The 19355-nt window shown below is 42.6% G+C and overlaps 1 protein-coding gene and 1 non-coding gene across 7 annotated transcripts; one reads left to right on the top strand and one right to left on the bottom strand.

Moving 5' to 3' along the window:
* Positions 1–114: 114 nt before the first annotated feature.
* On the bottom strand, positions 115–196 carry TRNAS-AGA (transfer RNA serine (anticodon AGA)). The gene has a single exon. It is a non-coding gene; the product is annotated as a tRNA-Ser (tRNA).
* A 5717-nt stretch (positions 197–5913) lies between these two features.
* Positions 5914–18968, top strand: LOC128417228 (nucleoprotein TPR-like). 6 transcript variants are annotated; one of them, XR_008331416.1, is made up of 4 exons: positions 5914–6204; positions 9460–9574; positions 10900–11059; positions 12757–12783. XR_008331416.1 is itself a non-coding variant. In XM_053395614.1 (2 exons), the coding sequence occupies exon 2, from the start codon at positions 6665–6667 to the stop codon at positions 7835–7837; it is 1173 nt and encodes a 390-aa protein (XP_053251589.1). In that variant the 5' UTR covers positions 5939–6204; positions 6619–6664; the 3' UTR covers positions 7838–8512. The 6 variants fall into 6 exon arrangements, 1 of the variants encoding a protein (XP_053251589.1); XR_008331417.1 differs by having other exon boundaries at positions 12742–12783; XR_008331413.1 differs by lacking the exons at positions 10900–11059; positions 12757–12783 and adding exons at positions 16336–16448; positions 18349–18968 and having other exon boundaries at positions 5940–6204.
* Positions 18969–19355: the final 387 nt, after the last annotated feature.

The raw sequence follows: 19355 nt of genomic DNA, 5'->3' as shown, positions 1-19355 counted from the left end.
AATGGTTAAATAAATGAACAAAACCTATTCCTTAAAGTCTGGGATTGAAAGTTAAAAGCAGAACGTCACATTCACAAAGCACGTAGACAAAATTAATATTTTTTTTGTCTCGCACGTAGTCGGCAGGATTCGAACCTGCGCGGGGAGACCCCAATGGATTTCTAGTCCATCGCCTTAACCACTCGGCCACGACTACAGAACATACGTGTTATCTCTTGCACAACAACTGAGCTCACTCTGGAATGCAGCGTCTGCCTGTGCAATGTCTCCTGTTAGGCTGCTTCGCCGCCACAACCGCCTAAAATGATTTAACAAGATTAAGCACAGTTAAAGTCATAGCTGTCAGCTTTTCCCTTTTCTTGCGAGGAATTCTATTCGGAATAAGGGAATTTCCCTTAAAAAAAAGGGAAAACGTTGACAGCTATGGTTAAAAGATTATTATAAACATTTTGGCAGACATCTATAAGGATGCACCGTACAACAGAGAGCACTGGGATGTGGCTTTCCAACAAGGGCAGTTATAAATTTATTCCCAAAATAGCTTTACAATAAGCATTTTACGTGTTTTGTTTTACGACAAGCGCAAACCCATTTTTTTTATTCTGCACCGAATCGCAGTTGTTTCCCCTGCTGTCATATGACAGCTTCCTACGTTTTCTTTCTCTTGTTTGGACAACAGAGCATCTTCTAATGCTTACTCGAAAGTAAGCCTCATTGTATTCAACTTACTTTCCAAGGCTGCAGCCCTATGCAACCTTACCTGGGACTAAGCCCCACTGATGCTCGTGGGACATTCGTAGACAGGTGTGCAAGGGTGCATATAGTTTTCTCATGGAAGTTACTATAGGACTAAGATGGCTGTAATATGTATGCCTTTCAAACCCAGGTTTGATGTGAATCCATCTTTATTTGTAGCAATCAATTTTGGGGTACAACTATTTGCAAATGCCACTGAAGTGGTATTAGGGACTTGGAGTCTGACAACATCTGGAAGGCCACAGCTTTTTAATCCCTACGCATTTGCAACTCTGTGATGTTTTCTTTTAAAATAAGAGCACTCCTTTTTTGATACAAAATAAAACAATGTGGCTGAGCGGTTGTGGGTTCAAAGTGGCCTCCTCTGCTCTTTCTCATTCCTCACGGCAGGGGGTTGAACTAGATTACCCTTAGGATCCCTTCCAGCTCTACAAGTCTACGATTTTATGATTCTATGAAATATACTAAGGCAAGCAACAGCACCACCTACCTTGCTAGCAGGGCAAATGACATATAGTTGCCCTGTTGAGTAAAATTTATATTCCATTTCAGGACTAAAAATATACAACACTAAGAATGACAAAGTTATAGAAAGGTGGTCAACTATTGAATAGTAAGGCCACATATTTCTCTCTCTCTACACTTTAATTAATTTGTTTATTTATCTATGATGATGGAGCATATAATTTATGAGGAACAAATCAGCTCAAACTACCTCCATGTTTGTTACTCTTACCATTTTTCGTTATATATATTACATATCTATCTATCTGTCTATCCATCCTCTTTGCAAACCAGTGCAGCTTCACATTTTATGCAGGAAATGTAATTAAGAAACATGTGAATTCTCCTCTCTTGAATTTTATCAGCCTTATAATAACTATTATTCTTCGGACCTGCAAAGGTACCATGAAATATTCCAAATGTGTATAGGTATAAAATGCTGTTTGGTGTGCCGTGTGTTCAAAGTCCTTGGCATGTGGCCACTATTGTCTCTTTCTATTCATTCATAAAAGTGACAGAGAGGGAATGCTCTGTTATGTTGTGTTTGATTGGTAACCCAAGGAAACAATCAGAAGAGCCCCTCTGAACTAAGAATCATTGTCTCTTCTAAGCAAAATGACAGAAAACCTATTGCTGGATTTCTCCTGCCAAGATCGCTCAACATTCGTCAGACTCCTTTTTTTCTTTAAAAAGAAAAAGCAAAGCCTGCAGTCCTTAACAGCTACAGGCGAAGCCTTTCAGTTACAAGGTGTTTTATAATCCTCTTGGTACCATAAGTAATGAATTGCAAGCCCTCTTTAGATTCTCTTGTACTTGGAGCTTTTTATATTGTTGTTCAGTTCCCCTTCCTCCACCTCTCAAGGCTCCTATAATATCACTGCCCTATAATGACAGACGTGTTGGGCAGGGCGGTTGTGAGCCCCTCAGTGGCTGATGCTATGGAAGAAACTGAATAGCCCTGATGCCTCTCCAAGTCTTTTTCAAGCACTCCCTTGGTTTAGGTCGTGGTGTCATGTAGGTAAATTGAGTCCAGAAGTTGTGGATCCTCAAGTGGAATTTTTACATCCATCCCTTGCAGCTGTGGAGAGTTTAGACTAATCACAATTCTCCCTGGTATACCATCATCTCTGTAATTTGAAAAAGGATCAGGAGGAGCCTGAAGGCTTGCGGGGGGGGGGGGACATCTTAAAGAAACCTTTTGTCTCAAAATACATCACATGTGGAAAGGGAGCACTTGTTGCTTCAGTGTGAGGGGCTTAAGGAATGTACAAGTCAAATACAGTTGTTGGCAGCCTTTCAGGTGTCCCTCAGAAATGCAGCGGCACACATTTGCAATACAAAATAGCACCTTCTCCCTTTTGGCTCAGTTCCCAAGCAGCTTTAGCAAGTGCCCATGTACATGGACAGCAATATCAGAACGGATAGGGATGGAGTATGCTCTCAGACTGTTTTCGGGGGAATTCAATCCCATGCCGGCAAATTCAGCTTAGACAACTCAAGCTGATTTGGAGCTCTTGCGCAACAAAGCCGTTTCTTCCCCATAAGATAAGACTTTCTGCAGTAAGCAAAGTGATGGGGAAAGGGGGGGCGGCGGAGGATGAGCCATATTGGTGATGAATACATCACTCACACAATATTTTTTTAAAAAGTAATATTTATTAAAGTTTCAAAAAGTTACAAAAATAAGGAAAAAACAAAACAAAAAACAAACAAAAAAACAAAATACAGAAAAATAAAAACAATTAAAAACAGATCAATCTTCCCATTACTTATCTTTCATTGGCCTTGTTTCCTCGACTTCCTCACACCTCCCTTTTTGTATCCCACTTCTAATATTTGTTTCAGCAAATCCTTTCCCTCTTTCTCTATTTTCTGTCATCTTATCAATAACATTCTTTAACCTTATTTCCCATTACGGGTAAATTACCTATATGTACTTAACTCCTTATATCATTTCTGCTAAACCCATAAAGTGTCATTCCATCATTTTTCTAACAGTCATTACTTTAACAATATTTCTAAATAAACATTTTAAATTATCCAATAATCTTCCACTATCTCCTCTCCCTGGCTTCGGATTCTGCCAGTCCTTTCCGTCAGTTCCATATAGTCCATCAACCTGGAGATCTTATGTCCGAGGCTCTTAAATCTTTTCCAAGACCCTTCTGCAGATCTTCTTCATATTCTTTGATACTCAGGAGCAAATCTTGAGAAAACTCCAACCTAGCAATGCTTTTATTCCTTCTGAACAATTCAACCAAATTTCCATAGTTAAAAGTAAAGTCAATAAAGAATTTCTGGACATATTTCAGACTTCTTCCACTTCTAGATGTGCCCAAAACTTCAGGCACCTCCAAACCCAAACCCATGTCCCAAAAGTCAATCAATCCCTGGATAGAGGAATCTTTCCAACTTTCCTTCTTCAATCCAAGTCGGGATCCAAACCTCCAAAATTGGCTTTTGCTAAGTTCAATCTTGAATGACCTCGATTTGTAATCCACAACTTGCTTCTGAGAAGTTAAGGGACCTGCTTGTACAACTTTAAGTTCCACAACATCACCTTTCTCCTTTTCCTCCACCATTTGTCCTGCCAAGATATGTTCCTGTGCCAACTCCTGAATTGTTTCTGTATTGATACTCACTTTTTGGCTCAAGTTAGTCACTTTCTGCTCCAAGTTGTCAATTTTAAATATCGTGGCCTCTGTCTTTTTGTGGAGCTGTTCCAGCGTATAATTTATCTTATATAAAGCAGTCACAATAGCTTCTCCTATCAACATTTTGAAAAAGTCCAAGGTCAGTCTCTGGTTCTCAGAGTCTTTATCTTGCAGCTGGGGTTCTCCTTGTTACTTTCCTGCAACAGTTTCACAGGCTCCCTCTAGAGGGGAACAGTTTCACTTGTTACAATTTTTTTGAACACGACTCAAACGAATAACAATAGCTTCAATTTTCGGTTACTTTTTCCTCCTTTTTTTTGAACGCAAAAGAGGGCAAATGGAAACAGTATCTTTCTTGTGCTAACTGTCAAATCCGTTCTGTCAATAAACTTTCCCCGAACGTCAACTGGCAGACCTTTTCCAGGCTCGGAGCAGTGGCAATTTAATTTTGACTCTCTCCTGCAGGCACACTAAATCCGAGACTACCCCCCTCTTCTCCTGCTTCCAAGGGGGGTTATATGATTTTGTCCGATGGAAATTTAATCCTTTGTCAAAAGCTTTCAACGACTTTAGCTTATGGCGTCTTTGCTTCAGTCTATTTACAAAAAGCGGAAGGCGGACTTCCTGTTTAGAACCTTCCCGCTTTGGTGCCAAATTAAAGAATTTCAAGTATTTCAAAATCCAATTTTCCGTTCTACTCACGAGTACTTGTTTAGAGTCCAATTGTCCACAAGAAAAAGGGCCTTTGCCGCGGCGGCAAGACCCGATTTCCACGGAGCAGGTTCCTCTCGGTCAGAGGAACTCCGCCATTGCCGATGGCGCTAACCCAGAAGTCCGATCACTCACACAATTTTGACCAATTTTCAGTTGCTTGATGTCTGAGCTTCAAAGACAAAGCAGCACTGCCCCATCTTCCCTTCACACTCTTGGAAATGGAAGTGTACATATATTTATTATGCTGTGTCCTTGCTCATTTCACTCACCAGCCCTGCCTACCATCACCTGCTTGCCAAAACACCTCTCCCACCTCAAACCACCTCATTTGGATCTCACCCCCTCCTCAATTCCTTTGTTTGTTAGGACCAGCGCTTCCCTGGCCATGAGGCAGGCTGAGGCAGCCACCTCAGGCAGCAGAACCCCAAGAGGTGGTGCCCCCACAGGTTCCCTGCTTTCCTTGCAACTTCCCTTGCTCGTAGGGAAGTGGTGGCTTTCAGTGAAATCTAATTGGAACCCGCTGCTGCTGCTTTACAGGCACTCACTGCTTTTTTCCTGGGGGGACACATACCCCTAAACATTTTGTGAATCTAACGGGAGAAGAAACTAAAACTTTTAAATTTTTTAGTTTCTTCTTTAGCATGGTGAATTGCTAGTTCTGTTGAACAGTGTGGTGAATTGTCAGTTCTGTTGCTACCCCCAATGGCGGCCTCATTTCCTGTCACAGTGTTTCCTGAGTCTCAGACAGAAGCGGGCGTTTAATGTGTGAAGTAGGAGTCGGAATCTAGCATGATGATTGGTCAGTTTCATTGTTACCACCTCCGATGGCAGCTTCATTTCCTTTCCCAACGTTTCCTGAATCTCAAATGGAAGCTTGTTCTTTGTACAGTGGTACCTCGGGTTACAGACGCTTCAGGTTACAGACGCTTCAGGTTACAGACTCCGCTAACCCAGAAATAGTACCTCAGGTTAAGAACTTTGCTTCAGGATGAGAACAAAAAGTGTGCGGTGGTGGCGCGGCAGCAGTGGGAGGCCCCATTAGCTAAAGGGGTACCTCAGGTTAAGAACAGTTTCAGGTTAAGAATGGACCTCCAGAATGAATTAAGTTCTTAACCCGAGGTACGACTGTACTTTTGTCCATTTACTGCATTTATTTCCCCTGATTTGAACTATAAAATGGTGATTTTCTTGAGTCAAAATGAAAGTACCCCTAAACATTTTTTTAAGGAAAAAAAAGCACTGGAGGCACTGCTGCATGACTCAGGTGGGGATTCAGACTTTGGTTGGGATTCTATGGCGGGATAGCAGCACCTTCCTGGTTAGGGCCTCGCTACACATCATGAGCCCCACACACGCTTGACTGTGACAGAAGAGTGAGTGCAATAAGGACAGACAGCAGAGAAGTGGAATGGAATGGTGGGCGGAGTTAAAGTTGAATGACAGGTAGAGAGAGTCGGTTGGAAAATGACAGTTGAAAGGAGAGAGATTTGGCTGTGAGAGTCTGAGGGAAAGGGGGAACAAGATGAGAGGCATAATTGAAGTATATGTAACAGAGTTAGGACAGTTGTTCTTAAAGGTAGAACAGGCAGTTTCATGTATTTTTAGTCTGGACTTAGAGGAGTAGCTGAGGAACTGACTTTAGTGAGAACTTGGGGACAGGAGCTTGTAGATTTGCCCAGGAAATGTCACAATTTGTTGGCAGCCTGGTGGTATCCAAAGCTGTGAGACAGGAGTTAAAACTGTGAGAGTGGGATCAAAATTTAGTAGCAGAGTAGGATCCTAATATATAGGAGCTAAATCTGCTAGAGCAGATTCACAATTTGGCCTCAGCGGTGTGGGATTTGAAGTTATGGGTTATTAATATATAAGAGATGCATCTGAGAGGAGAATTTGTAAGATTTGAATATGTGAGATACATGTTAGTGGGATTTTTGAAACAGTGTAATAAAATCAGCGAGTCACCTTGAAATGCTTCAAAATTTGATTGCAGAACAAGCGTGACAACTTTGTTTGGGTCTGAGGAGAGAAATTAAAGAATGCCCTGTAACAAAGCACCCAGGTCAAAAGAGGCTTGTAAGGATGCAGCTATGGATCTTGACTCAATAGACTACTGGAGGATAAAGGAGGTACTGGAGATGACACGTCTGGAAGCGGAACAGAGGAAGAAAACGAAAGAGAATCAGAAAGAATTGGAATTAATGATGAAGGACAATAAAAGAAACGAGAGAGAGATGGAGCACCAGAAACAGATAGAATGGGAGCAGAGGAACAAGTATGAATTAGCGATGTTTAGAAGGGAAATAAAGGAGAAACAGGTTGCCAGAGAATATGAGGAGGTAGGATCTGTGCAGAGTGTGTCCCAAGCAGGCCTTGCATTGAATGTTCCAAAGGTAGAGCAGTTTATCTTGGAGAAACGAAGATTGCCTGAGAGCCAATTTATGCCAGAAGTGGGAGATGCCACTAGTAGTCCAAAGAGGCCAATTGAGGCCTGCATTTTGCCCACTGGTGGAGGGGATGAGCCTGTCTTCTTGGAATTGGCTGATAAGGCCAAGATGCCCAAAGCCATAGGGGGGAAGCCAGCTCAAGAGTCGGAGCGCATTCAAGAAAATGTAGGACGTCTGAAAGAAGAGCTCACAGTAGCCAATGCTGCAAAGGCAGAGCTACAGTTAAAGCTGGATGAGCTACAGACATCAATAAAGTATTCTGAGAAAAAATGGGAGGATGAAAAAGAATTCTTGCATAATCAGAACATTCAGTTGGCTGCAGAACTGAAGGCAAAAACAGATGAACTTCTGGTTCTTGCTTGGGAAAAAAGAAGTGAAATTGTGGGTCTTCAGTATGACCTGGAGAACAAGAGAGAAGAAGTGTCCTGCATGGAAAAGGAAGTCAGTGAACTGAAAAAATCAAATGAAAATCTACGGAAACAGGTGGCAGATCTTTTAGTAGAAGTGAAGGAGGCAAAAATACAGCAGCAAGCTAGCGTGGAAGAGAGACCCCACAATGAACAAAACACCCATATTGAGTTGTCTAATTCATACAAGAGTTTTGCTGATGAATGGGAGACAAAATGCAAAGCATTATGTCAAGGTATACAGGAACTGTGCAAATATCTGAAAGGTGCAAGTGAAGCTAATAAGGAAATACAGGGCCATTTGGTTGAGATGCAACAATACATGGGGGGAGGGGAAATAAAGGAAAAGATGCATTAGCTGGAGGAATAATGGAACAATGTGAATGATCTTGTTTCAGTCACCAAATGCATAGTGATCCTCTTTCCAGAGGCTGTGATTGTTCCATCCCTCCAAGAGTCTGCAGGCATTTTTTGAATCAGAGATTATGGATAGTAATCTTGCTGTGCTGAAGCAGAAAGGGAACTTGCATGTCTGAATAAATGGCAAGGCCAGCAAAAGAGACTGTGAAATTATTCTTTATAGTTGTGGGAAAGAACTGTGTGTTATTTAAGTCTATAACTTGACAAGATGCTGGAAACAGATAATCCAGGCAAAGGAATGTGGGTGCAAGCTAGGGTTGTACATAACACCTGGGTATCTAAATGAATATGTAAGTGGCATTTCACCAAGGCAAGCAACTGTCAGCCTTGCTGGAACTTTGAACAATGGCTATGTGAATCCTAGAAGGGGCTGCCTTTTTTAAAAAAATTGCTCCATGTGAATCTGGATTAAATGTGGACCTTGTTCCTGGGCAAGTGACTCCCCCTCCTAGTTTGAACTGTCAGTCCTTTTGCTATTAAGGCTCTATGTGGGGTCCAATAAGAAATTTGATGATGATATTATTCATTTTTGATACAATTGTCTCAAGGTGATGTACAATAAACACAGCAAAAACAGTTTAGAAACAGCACAAAAACAGCATATACATCTAAAAGAAAACCAAAACCCTACAAAATAAGATATCCATGGCAAAGATCCATTTATCCAGCTGAGGAAGCCTTTCAGAACTAAATTTGTTTCTGGAAAGTGCAGATAGTTGGTGCCTTTTGTATATTGTCAGCAGATGTGTCCTGATTTCCCATACCTACACGGCGTAGATAAGAAGCATGCAAATAATTCTTTAATTTTACAGATGGATAGCTGAGGCTGACTGACCCAAAGACACCAAATGAGTTCATAATGGGGCAAGCATTGTCCTAGGCATAAATCTAATACATTCTCCAATGGACCAAACTGGCTAAGCACTTTCAAACATATACGCAGCTTGACTGAGGAAATCTGTACAGTGTATGCTGAATGCACTGTATTTGAACTGACAACACAAAAGGTTAAAAAATATTGCCACCCGTTGCCAGTCTCTTCAGCCATCCAATATGCCTGTAAATTAAAAGATCTGGAATATCTCCCCTATGAATTTAGTTCGCCTAGGAATAACATATTTTTAAGTGGTTACAGCCACACAGGAAAAATTATTTTTGGATAAGTAGGTCAGCTCTGTAACAGCACAGGTGTTTCTGCATGTACAAGACACAGCAGGAAAATGTTTTTAAATAAATAAATGTTGCAATGCAAATTAAAAAAAAGGGGGGGAGGGAGAGAGAAAACACCCTCTGAACCCAAAATCAACCCCTACTCATGAGCCAGTATCCTTTTTAATGAATCTGGCACAGTTTCAAAATTTCCACTCATAACCATGCCTGTTTGATCTCTATGAGGTATAGCAAACAATTGTAAAAGAGTTTCTGGCAGAAAAAAAGCACCATTGGCTTATGCTGGTGTGTATCAAAAAGTTCCCACTTCCAAATCAGCAATAATTAAGTGCACCATCAAAAAATAAAAATAAATATGCCACACCTGCTTTCTCTGGCATGCTGTTTCAGATCCTGTAGGCTCAGCAAGCAGCACTTCATTTCTAAAGAAAGAGAAGTGTCAGGATCGTAGATAACCTGAAGAAACACAAGCCTGCTGACCTAGGAGTCCAGAAGGCATAAAAAGGTAAAGATACCCCTGACTGTTAGGTCCAGTTGCGGACGACTCTGGGGTTGCGCGCTCACCTCGCTCTATAGGCCGAGGGAGCCGACGTTTGTCCACAGGCAGTTTTTCTGGGTCATAAAGGTAAAGGTACCCCTGCCCATACGGGCCAGTCTTGACAGACTCTAGGGCTGTGCCCCCATCTCACTCAAGAGGCCGGGGGCCAGCGCTGTCTGGAGACACTTCCGGGTCATGTGGCCAGCGTGACATCACTGCTCTGGCAAGCCAGAGCCACACACGGAAACGCTGTTTACCTTCCCGCTAGTAAGCGGTCCCTATTTATCTACTTGCACCCGGAGGTGCTTTCGAACTGCTAGGTTGGCAGGCGCTGGGACCGAGCAACGGGAGCGCACCCCGCCGCGGGGATTCGAACCACCAACCTTTTGATTGGCAGGCCCTAGGCGCTGAGACTTTTACCCACAGCGCCACCCGCGTCCCTTTCTGGGTCATGTGGTGAACCAAAAGTCCTGTGAGAGGTGAGAGAAGTAGCCTGGGGATTGCAATCTTGCCACTGGTTGTGTTTGGATATTGAGGATCTCACAAGTATGAGGTCTGAAGCTGCTTTTACCACTCCTGGGAGGGAGGTGAACCTGGCTCCTCCAAACATTTGGGGTGGGGGGAGAGACTGCAGTTTGCTAGTAGAGCACATACAAATGATTCCAGGGTCAGGCCTCGACACCTGCAATTAAAGGACCTGGAATCTCCTTCCTTGGAGAGCCAGTGTGGTGTAGTGGTTAAGAGTGGTGGACTCGTAATCTGGTGAACTGGGTTCGCGTCTCCTCTCCTCCACATGCAGCTGCTGGGTGACCTTGGGCTAGTCACACTTCTTTGAAGTCTTTCAGCCTCACTCACCTCACAGCATGTTGTGGGGGAGGAAGGGAAAGGAGAATGTTAGCCACTTTGAGACAAGCAGGATATCAAATCCAAACGCCTCTTCTTGGAGAGCTTGGATGACCATCTGTTATGGATGATTTAGATGAGATCCCTGCATTGCTAGGGGTTGGAATAGATGATCTTCAGGGCTCTATCCAAGTCTGCAATTCTACAATTCTATGAAACGCTTAAGCAACAGAGCTCCAATTTGGGATGTAGTTCACGGCTGGCAAGACAGCATTGCTGCACAGGCACCAATTTTGTCTTTTTCAAGAAGAGAAATTGTGTGATTTCCCAAAGTGCTGGGATAAGAAAAACTATGAGATTAAGATTGTTGCGAAATATTAGGTTTCTTGCTGTGAGAAGAGCGTCGCTAAAAAGCACAAGCAACTCCAATGATTTTGTTCAAACTTTAGGATATCTCCACCAGCAGGGGGCACTGCAGTGTGACATTTAAGGAGCAAAACACAAGTGGAATTACATTTGAAGCAATCATTTCAGTACAAACAGGTTCAACCTTTAGTAACTGTCTCTGGAAAATGCCCAAATTATCACCTGCAAGTTGAAAAGCAAGACGTACTTTTATTGATATGATTAGTTGGCCAATATAGGTAGAGAATGAAAGGGAGAAAGAATAAAATCCATGTTTTTGTTTTTTAATCTTGCAGGTGACGCACAACTTCTGATCTCACCCCTTTAGGGTAATTACATAGAACATGAAGGCATAATTTTAAGAGCAAGAAGGGGCTCCAGTAATTAGAAAACATGCAAAGATCGCTAAGTCATTATAGCGTGCAAGGCACTGACAAATTTAGCGGTTAATGGCACACATGCATAAATTATTCTGAATCATTGGTATCCTTTGAGGCTTTGCCCAGGATCTCTTAGGGAGTGCGCTCATAAAGTAATGTCTACAGCACCCTTCACTATGGGGATACACCAGTGGTGCTAGGTAACAATCTTCCTAACAGCTTTGAAATTGGCCAATTATTTGTGGAAATAACTTCTATTTCTGGGTGAAACTTCTCAGATTTTGGTGCATTGGCAGGATACTGAGCAGAATCTGAGCATGGCCATATTTAATGTGCTATATATATATATATATCTATATATCTATCTCCATTCTAAAGGAAATCAGTCCTGAGTGCTCACTGGGAGGACAGATCCTGAAGTTGAGGCTCCAATACTTTGGCCACCTCATGAGAAGACTCCCTGGAAAAGACCCTGATGTTGGAAAAGATGGAGGGCATAAGGAGAAGGGGATGACAGAGGATGAGATGGTTGGACAGTGTCCTCGAAGCTACTAACATGAGTTTGACCAAACTGCGGGAAGCAGTGGAAGACAGGAGTGCCTGGTGTGCTCTGGTCCATGGGGTCACGAAAAGTCGGACACAACTAAACAACACACACACACACACACACACACACATATATGAACAGAATAAATTCAGAGCAGACAGTTCTGATTGAGGTGGACAAATAGACTGCCCTGACATAGGCAGTTTCCTATGGAAAACAGATCTAACACAGGAGATAGTTTAATAGTTAAACGTGGTGCATAGCATCACATGGGATGATGATGGTTTATGAACAGTTCTCTTTGTAAACAAAGGATTACAGAGGTTGGACGTCATGGATGCTTTAGCTGAGATTCCTGCATCGCAGGGGGTTGAACTAAATGACCCTTGTGGTCCCTTCCAGCTCTACAATTCTGTGATTCTACGAAAGGAAGCTTCATTCTACCATATCAAACTATTTCTCCGTCTCTAGCCTAGCATTGCCAATCTCACTGGAAGTGGCTCTCCAGGTGCTTGACAGAGTTCTTTGCCACCACCTTCGGCATGACACCTTTGACAAGAATTGCCTGGGATCAAACATTTATCTGCATGCAAAGCTTGTCCCTTTCCAGTGTGATGTCAGCCGAAGGGACAACTTGCCTGCTCTGCCTGCCGAGAGGTACATGAGTGGCTTCTGCTCTGGGAGCATACATAGATCTTCACACGACTTCCTTCTTGCACGAGATGCAGGAGTTCCCCTTTACTCTAGAAATGTGGCTCTCCAGGTGCCACCCGACTCTCCAGGTGCCACCCGACTCTCCAGGTGCCACCTGACTCTCCCATCAGCTCTAGCCAGCATTGTTTGTAGGCAGGGATTACGGGAATTGTGGTCCAGCAGCATCTTGATGGTTGCAGGTTTCCCGCCAGTGGTATAGTTTGTGTGAAACCATTCATAGTAGACCACATTTTTATTCTTTGCAGTTGTATGTTTTGCAGTACGAGAGAGAGAGAGAGAGAGAGAGAGAGAGAGAGAGAGAGAGAGAAGAAGAAGAAGTAGAAGTAGAAGTCATGGTGCAAAACAGGTCTGTAAGTAGGTTAATGAGATGTAGTGGGAAAGCAAAGGGATGTGTGCACAGAACTGCCCCCCTCCACTAAAGCGTATGGGAAAACGCTTGTGGGTGGAAGATTTGTATGAGTGATGGAAGTTCTGTGCCTGCAAGGAATTATTGGATTGAGCTGATTGTGTGCATATATATATATATATATATATATATATATATATCCCAAACTGATGCAGAATGCCAGTGCAAGCACAGTCATGGGGGAAAAAAAGAAAATAGAATGTACATGTGAGGAAATAAATCTTTACTTATGGGTACAGTTTCACAAGCCACACCTGTGTTTGAAGATACATGCAGCTATAATTAATGAATTTACCTCCAAGAGAAAACTGTGAGAGAAGACAGCCGTGAACCTTGCCTTTAAAAACGCAAGAAGAGGCCTGAAGTTGATAGAGAGGAAATATTGGGCTTATTTGATTAAGCTCTGAATTTAATCAAACAGGCATTTTGTTTTGCAGGGTGATTTCTTTTTTTTTAAAATGCCATAAATTAATTTTATTTCATACACTGCTTGATTGTAGAAAAAACAACACCTCAAAGCAATCAAAAAGTCTCTTATTTTCATGGCACATTTATCTGTAAACCTAGCGTGCAGTGAAGTCTCAGAATTCCCATGATAAGCAGAAGTCCTTTGAAATATTGTTTGTTACTATAAAATTAAGGTTATGGGAGCTGGTTACATTTTATGTTAGGTTAGCTCCATGAGCAACCAGCGAAACAGTATAAAGTTTATTTTCCTAAGATTTGAAACGCAGCGGTAATGGCTTCCGGAAGTACATTGGCTGGAAAGCCATGGTGGAAGGAGGAAGAAGATTGGTGACGTGGGCTTGTGGGGGAGGGGGCAAGGTATGTTTTACTTCCAACTGACATGTTCCACAGCGCAGGATGAAAAAAATCTGCATCTTTTGGTCCTGTCTTCTGGCGTGGTCAGAGTATGGCAGCCAAAACAGGGCACCCGGGATTGGGATCAGAAGCTAGGATGTAATGCTTAAAATGGGACAGTTGCGTAGTATGCTAGTCCAACATCCTGTTTTCACAGTGACAACCCAGATGCCTGTGGGAAACTCTCAACAGGACCCGAGTGCAAGAGCACTCCTCCCTCCTGTGGTCTCTAGCAACTGTCATTCAGAAACATGACTGTCTGTGACCGTGGAAGGAGGGCAAGAGTCAACATGGCTCAGAGTACCATTGAATTTGTCCAATCCTCTTTTTACAGCCGTCAAAGTTGTCCACCATCTGAGTGTTTGCGTGTTCAGGAAGACACAGGGCCCTGTCCTGGTCTCTGATCCATAACTGACTTCTGACTTCTGCTCAATGATTGAAACTAAGATCTTCACGTCAAATTTGACTATGGACTAACATGAACTTATCTCTACTCATAAACTCTTATCTCTAATACTGTAACAAATTGTGTTATACATATCCTTATGAGTTTGAGTTTGAAATTTCTGTTTGAGTTTGGAATCCTTGTCAGAATACATACTTTTGAATGATTAGTTTTTGTTACAATTGACTATTGATTTGCAAGTAGGGACCACTCCCACTATTGAAACTTATATTGGCCAGAGTTCTTGGTGTGGTTTTTTCTTAGCCTACCAAAGAGCCTTGCATAAATGTGTAATACACAATGGAACTTAAAAAAAATGTGTATACCTTTTTTATATTAAAAAACCTATCTGGCCTCCAGAAATCCCTCAGAGATGTGCAGGTCCTGGGCCCCAGATGATAAGCATGGAAAGAACAGCATTCAGTGCCAATATCCATTATTAGATATTACATTTCAAAGGTTCCAGTCTACAGATAGCTCATCTTAGATTAATAATGGATACTCATCTAAATTGTGAGAGGATAACTTTCAGAAACAGCAGAGATACAGGATTACTTTTGTTCTTGCAAGGAAGCCCTACTAACATGTCAGAAGGCCAGCTGCAAAAAAGGGGCACTTTTAACAGACAATTTAGAGAGTTTAAATCTAAAAAATCTCAGTTACTTGGGTCATATCCACACTTACTTTTTGCCCCTCTTTTGCCAGGCAGAGGTCTGCACTTTAAAGTTCTGTGTCCAAATGGATTTTAAAAAAATCTGTCCTGAGCTTTATCTGTGAAAACCACTCTTTAAATCTTAATCAGAGCAAACGTCAATTCATGTTTTCCACAGAATGACGTTTGCTCCAATCGAGCTTTAAAGAGTGGGCTTTTGCAAGGAAAGCTCTGGAGCAAAAAATAAAAAAAAAATAAAGGTGCTCCAACATGCTGTTTTAAATCACTGACCACACTTGGAAAGAGTGGAGGAAAGGTAAATTTGGATAATAAGCCCTTAATCTCTGTTTGCTGAATTTGTTTTGAGACAACAGGGAGCAGTCTTTCCCCCAGATCTATATTGTCCATTATGAACCTAAACAATTTTGGTCCTTAGCTTAAAATCTATAAACTATCATCGTTGGCTTTCCATATTGCAGCCTGTATATTTTTTCATGATTGTGTGTGTGTTTTCTTTTTTCCTGTGCATCCACAAGTAGCATCAGGTCTAAGTTCATCATTATGTCTTAACCATCTTGTTTGCTATTATGCAAATGCGATCTTTGTTTACTTGAAAAAGCTCAATAAAAAATAAAGAAGTCATCTAAGCCTGCATGTTATGATAGCTAATTCCATTCATTAAGGAGTGTGTCCTTTTGGCAGTCCTGAATTGCATTGCATGGAAGTGCATTTCTTTGTATGATTCCAAGTTCTAAGATTACAAATCTGATTTTATTTGCAACCATGTCTCTATCATACCTTCATCAGCTCTTTGTCTCTAGTCTAAATATGCTTGATATGATCCAGTTTCGATATTGAGCATTTTATAAATGTTTTGGTTAAATCTACTCAGTGCTTTTTTCTGGGGGGGGGGACGCAGGGGTTCGCATACCCCTAAACATTTTGTGAATCTAAGTTTGGTCTCATTGAAGTGCAATATTTCAATATGAGTAGGAAAATGAGAGTCCCCCTAAACATATTTTTTAGAAAAAAGCACTGAATATACTGCAGGAAAACTAGTGGTTAACAGGGAGTGACAAAGGGCAAAATGATTTTTTTAATATCCTACACAGTTATAAAAATCTTGATGAGCTGTGCTTATTTTCCAGAGAAAGGAGCATAGTTGCACCTGCAGTAGAGCTATGTTTCCTTTATCGCTGTGACAGAAAACATGAATCATGGATTCTTGCAGATTTTTCCTGTGTACATCATGGGCTTCCTCTTATTTATCACAATTCCTATAGGAACCAACCCTGGCCTTGAGTAATAAGTATGTTGCCATGCTCTGGGACATGAGTTGAAAAAAGAAGTTTATTATACAAGATGACTCAACCCTGCCTGCAGCCACTGAAAGCAAAAGGGAGGGGAAATGCTGACATCTTGACCTTCGTATTATCAAGCCCAACTCCACTCCCATTTGTTTATATCTCAACTAGATCCACTGAGGTGAGGCCCTGCGCAAACCTGCAAACTGTAAGGGAGTGGCAGATGTAGCAACAGAAGGACTTCAGTTCACCTGCACTGTAAAGAAAGCCGACACAGGAGTCAGGTAAGCAGCCTGGAGCAGTGGTTTTCAACCAGTGTGCCGTGGCACCCTGGGGTGCCTTGAATGATAACCAGGGGTGCCGTGGGTAACACTGGCCTCTGTTCCTCTTTCCTTCCACCCTTCCTCTAATGCTCTCTCACACCTCTGTTTCCCAAAGGCTTGCACAGCTGAAGCAGTCCCAACTACAAGCTCCCCAGGCGAATGGTGCCTCTGGGGATGGCCAGTGGGTGCTTCCCAGGCCCCTGTAGGGCAGTGTGAGGAGGCACCTCTCTTTGGGGGCAGGGGGGCCAGCTCAGAGACCAGGGGTGGCAGCTGCGGCTGCCCAGAGGACTCCCGAGGAGAGGGGAGAAGAGAGGAGGCTGAAGGAACACTCCACAAGGGAGGGTTTGAAAAGGGGTGAGGGGCTGCCAGCTTTGCAGGCAACTGGGCTTTTGAGCCCCAAAGGGAAGCCGCAGAAAGAATGTAGTTGGTCAAGCAAGCTGTGGATCCAAAAAGGTTGAAAACCTCTCGTCTAGAGTTTCATCCCTCACAGAGACTCAGGCAAATACTGTTAAGGGGCTCCAGAGCAAAGGACATACTCACACTGCAGTCAGTATGGGCACCTAAGAATGACAGAATATGAAGAGGTGTCGAATTACAGTAAGAAAGAAAACAAGTGTCAAAGCAGAAGACAGCCAGTTTCAGGATAAATAGAGCAAGGAAGAAGTACATTGAGAAGCATGGAACAAAGGACAATAAAGTGTGTGTTAGCTTAATAATAATAATAATAATAATAATAATAATAATAATAATAATAATTTTATTATATAGACCCTTGCCCAAATCTGGCTGGGTTTCCCCAGCCACTCTGGGCAGCTTACAGCATATATGGTTGTCAGGGGACTGCCATCGGAACAGGGGAAGGAGGCAGGGGGGCCGTTGGGATACAGAGAGCCTCCGAAACTCCTGAGGAGCAGTTCCTCTTCCAGCGGTGGGAAAAGCCACACCTCCAGTGGAGAAGAGAGGGATGGGGCCAGCCAAGCGAGGAAAGGGCTTGAGGATGCTGCTGAGAACCCCAGCGCCTCACCTTGCCAGGCTGGCCAGGAGGGACGCATGCCACTTCCATCGCCCAGCTTGTGCAGAAGGGTGAAACGCAAGGAGGGGAGGAGGAGGCTTGGGGTGCTGAAGTTCTTATGTTGGGGGAGAAGCCGGAAGGGGCCACTCCCGGATTCTGCAAGTGACTAAGACGGACATGAACTTTGTAGAACTGCACTGTAAATAGTTTGCACAATAAAACCTGTAAAAGACAAGTCAGTGTCCTGCCTGGTTACTCACAAGCAACCACCTTCAGCATCTGACAATGGTCATCCACTAATGGCGGAAACAAAAGCACCATTCAGGTGAGCTGCAGTTAGGGATGGGAGAAATTTGTTTTGGGTTGCATTTACAGGTGAACCTATCTAATCTGCCCTTCCCAAAACAAAATGTGAATCAAGACACAGCCATCCTTTGAAGTTTGCACTTCCTTAAATTTTGCAATTCAGTTGTCCATTCGACTAATGTGTAGAAAAATGTATATGGTGGAGTAAATTCTGCACATAAATGTGTTTATTCGTGAAAATAACACAAAATGCTGGTGCCTAAAATTTATTTACTTAATAAAATTTGTACATTTGATTGTAGTAAAAACCTCAAAGCAGCTGTAACTGTGGGCTAGCCATGTGTTACAACTTATAGCCCTGCATCAGGTGTACATTCCAATTTGCACCAAAATACATATTTGGACGATTCAACAAATGTGTGGACGATCATCAAAATGGGGATGGGGAATGTGTCTATAAGCATTGGCAAAACTACTGCAGATCTCCGGTGCTGGGTTGCGGGTGAATGATGTCAGGGTTTCTTTTCTTTTCTTTTTTTATAGATTTTGCAGTGGTTGGAGATCACTCCAAAATACAGTACAGGCATTCCCCTACTTATGTATAATCAACTCGCACGTGACCACATATACCTGCGTTGGTGGGATGTAAATAATTCAATTCAAACCCGGAAATGGCGGGAGAGAACTGGAGAGTCCACATGGCTTGTGAGGAGACCCTCCCTAGAGCCCAAAGAGAATGTCAGTGAGGGTGAATGAAGCCCTGAAGAGACCAGAGGCGCAGTGGGGCTTTGTTTATGCTGCTCAGCCTCCCCATCTAACAGCTGACATGTGGGGTAGCGTAGCAGCAGCAGCCTCTTTCCCTTGCTTCCTCCTGCCTCCTGCCGGCCCCAGATCTTCAATTCTAGTTGTGGATATTTTTGAATACAGTATTTTTGGTATGGATTGAAGAAAGAGCGGCAGAGAGGATGTTTAAAGGGTGTTTAGAGGGTGCTCCCCACTTAACAAATTTCACTTGTGCATGCAGGGGCCCGGAACGTAACCCCTGCGTAAGTTGGGGTGGTGGTGCCTGTAGATACTTATGAAGGAGGTAGGTATACTGGTTTGGTGTGCAGAGACCTGTTAAAAATGTGAATTCTGATTTCCTATTAAAAGAGTGAAAAATATTTACAGCCACACTGTCCATTTTTCAGCACAGTATGTGTGCATAGAGAGAGAGAGAGATGAAAATTAAAGAGAAGTTTAAGGAATAACACCAAAGGCACAGAGCATATGGGAATGTAGAGATTTCCATTTTCTATAGGGAGCATATAATGAAGGAAGAATGTTACTCTTACGAAAGCTGGACATCATCTGATACCACAGAACCACTTCTATCTCTTGCATTCTTTCCATGTTTAGTTTGAAAACGCCTTTCATGGGCTTTCAGTACATTCTTTGATTTTCTGCCAGTGTTTATTTCTTAAAAAATATATTGAAGAATTACTCTTGGTGTTGAGTAACTTGCAGCACAGAGCAATAGAAAAGGCTGGTTTGTGATATGGAAGCCATGC

The sequence above is a fragment of the Podarcis raffonei genome, chromosome 7 (assembly GCF_027172205.1).
Source record: "Podarcis raffonei isolate rPodRaf1 chromosome 7, rPodRaf1.pri, whole genome shotgun sequence".
Lineage (NCBI taxonomy): Eukaryota > Metazoa > Chordata > Lepidosauria > Squamata > Lacertidae > Podarcis > Podarcis raffonei.
Note: the sequence above shows the minus strand (reverse complement) of the source record. Positions and strands in the feature narration are given on the sequence as shown.

Excerpts from the sequence above, each read along its gene's own strand:
- LOC128417228 (XM_053395614.1), top strand. The coding sequence starts at position 6,665 with ATGCCCTGTAACAAAGCACCCAGGTCAAAAGAGGCTTGTAAGGATGCA.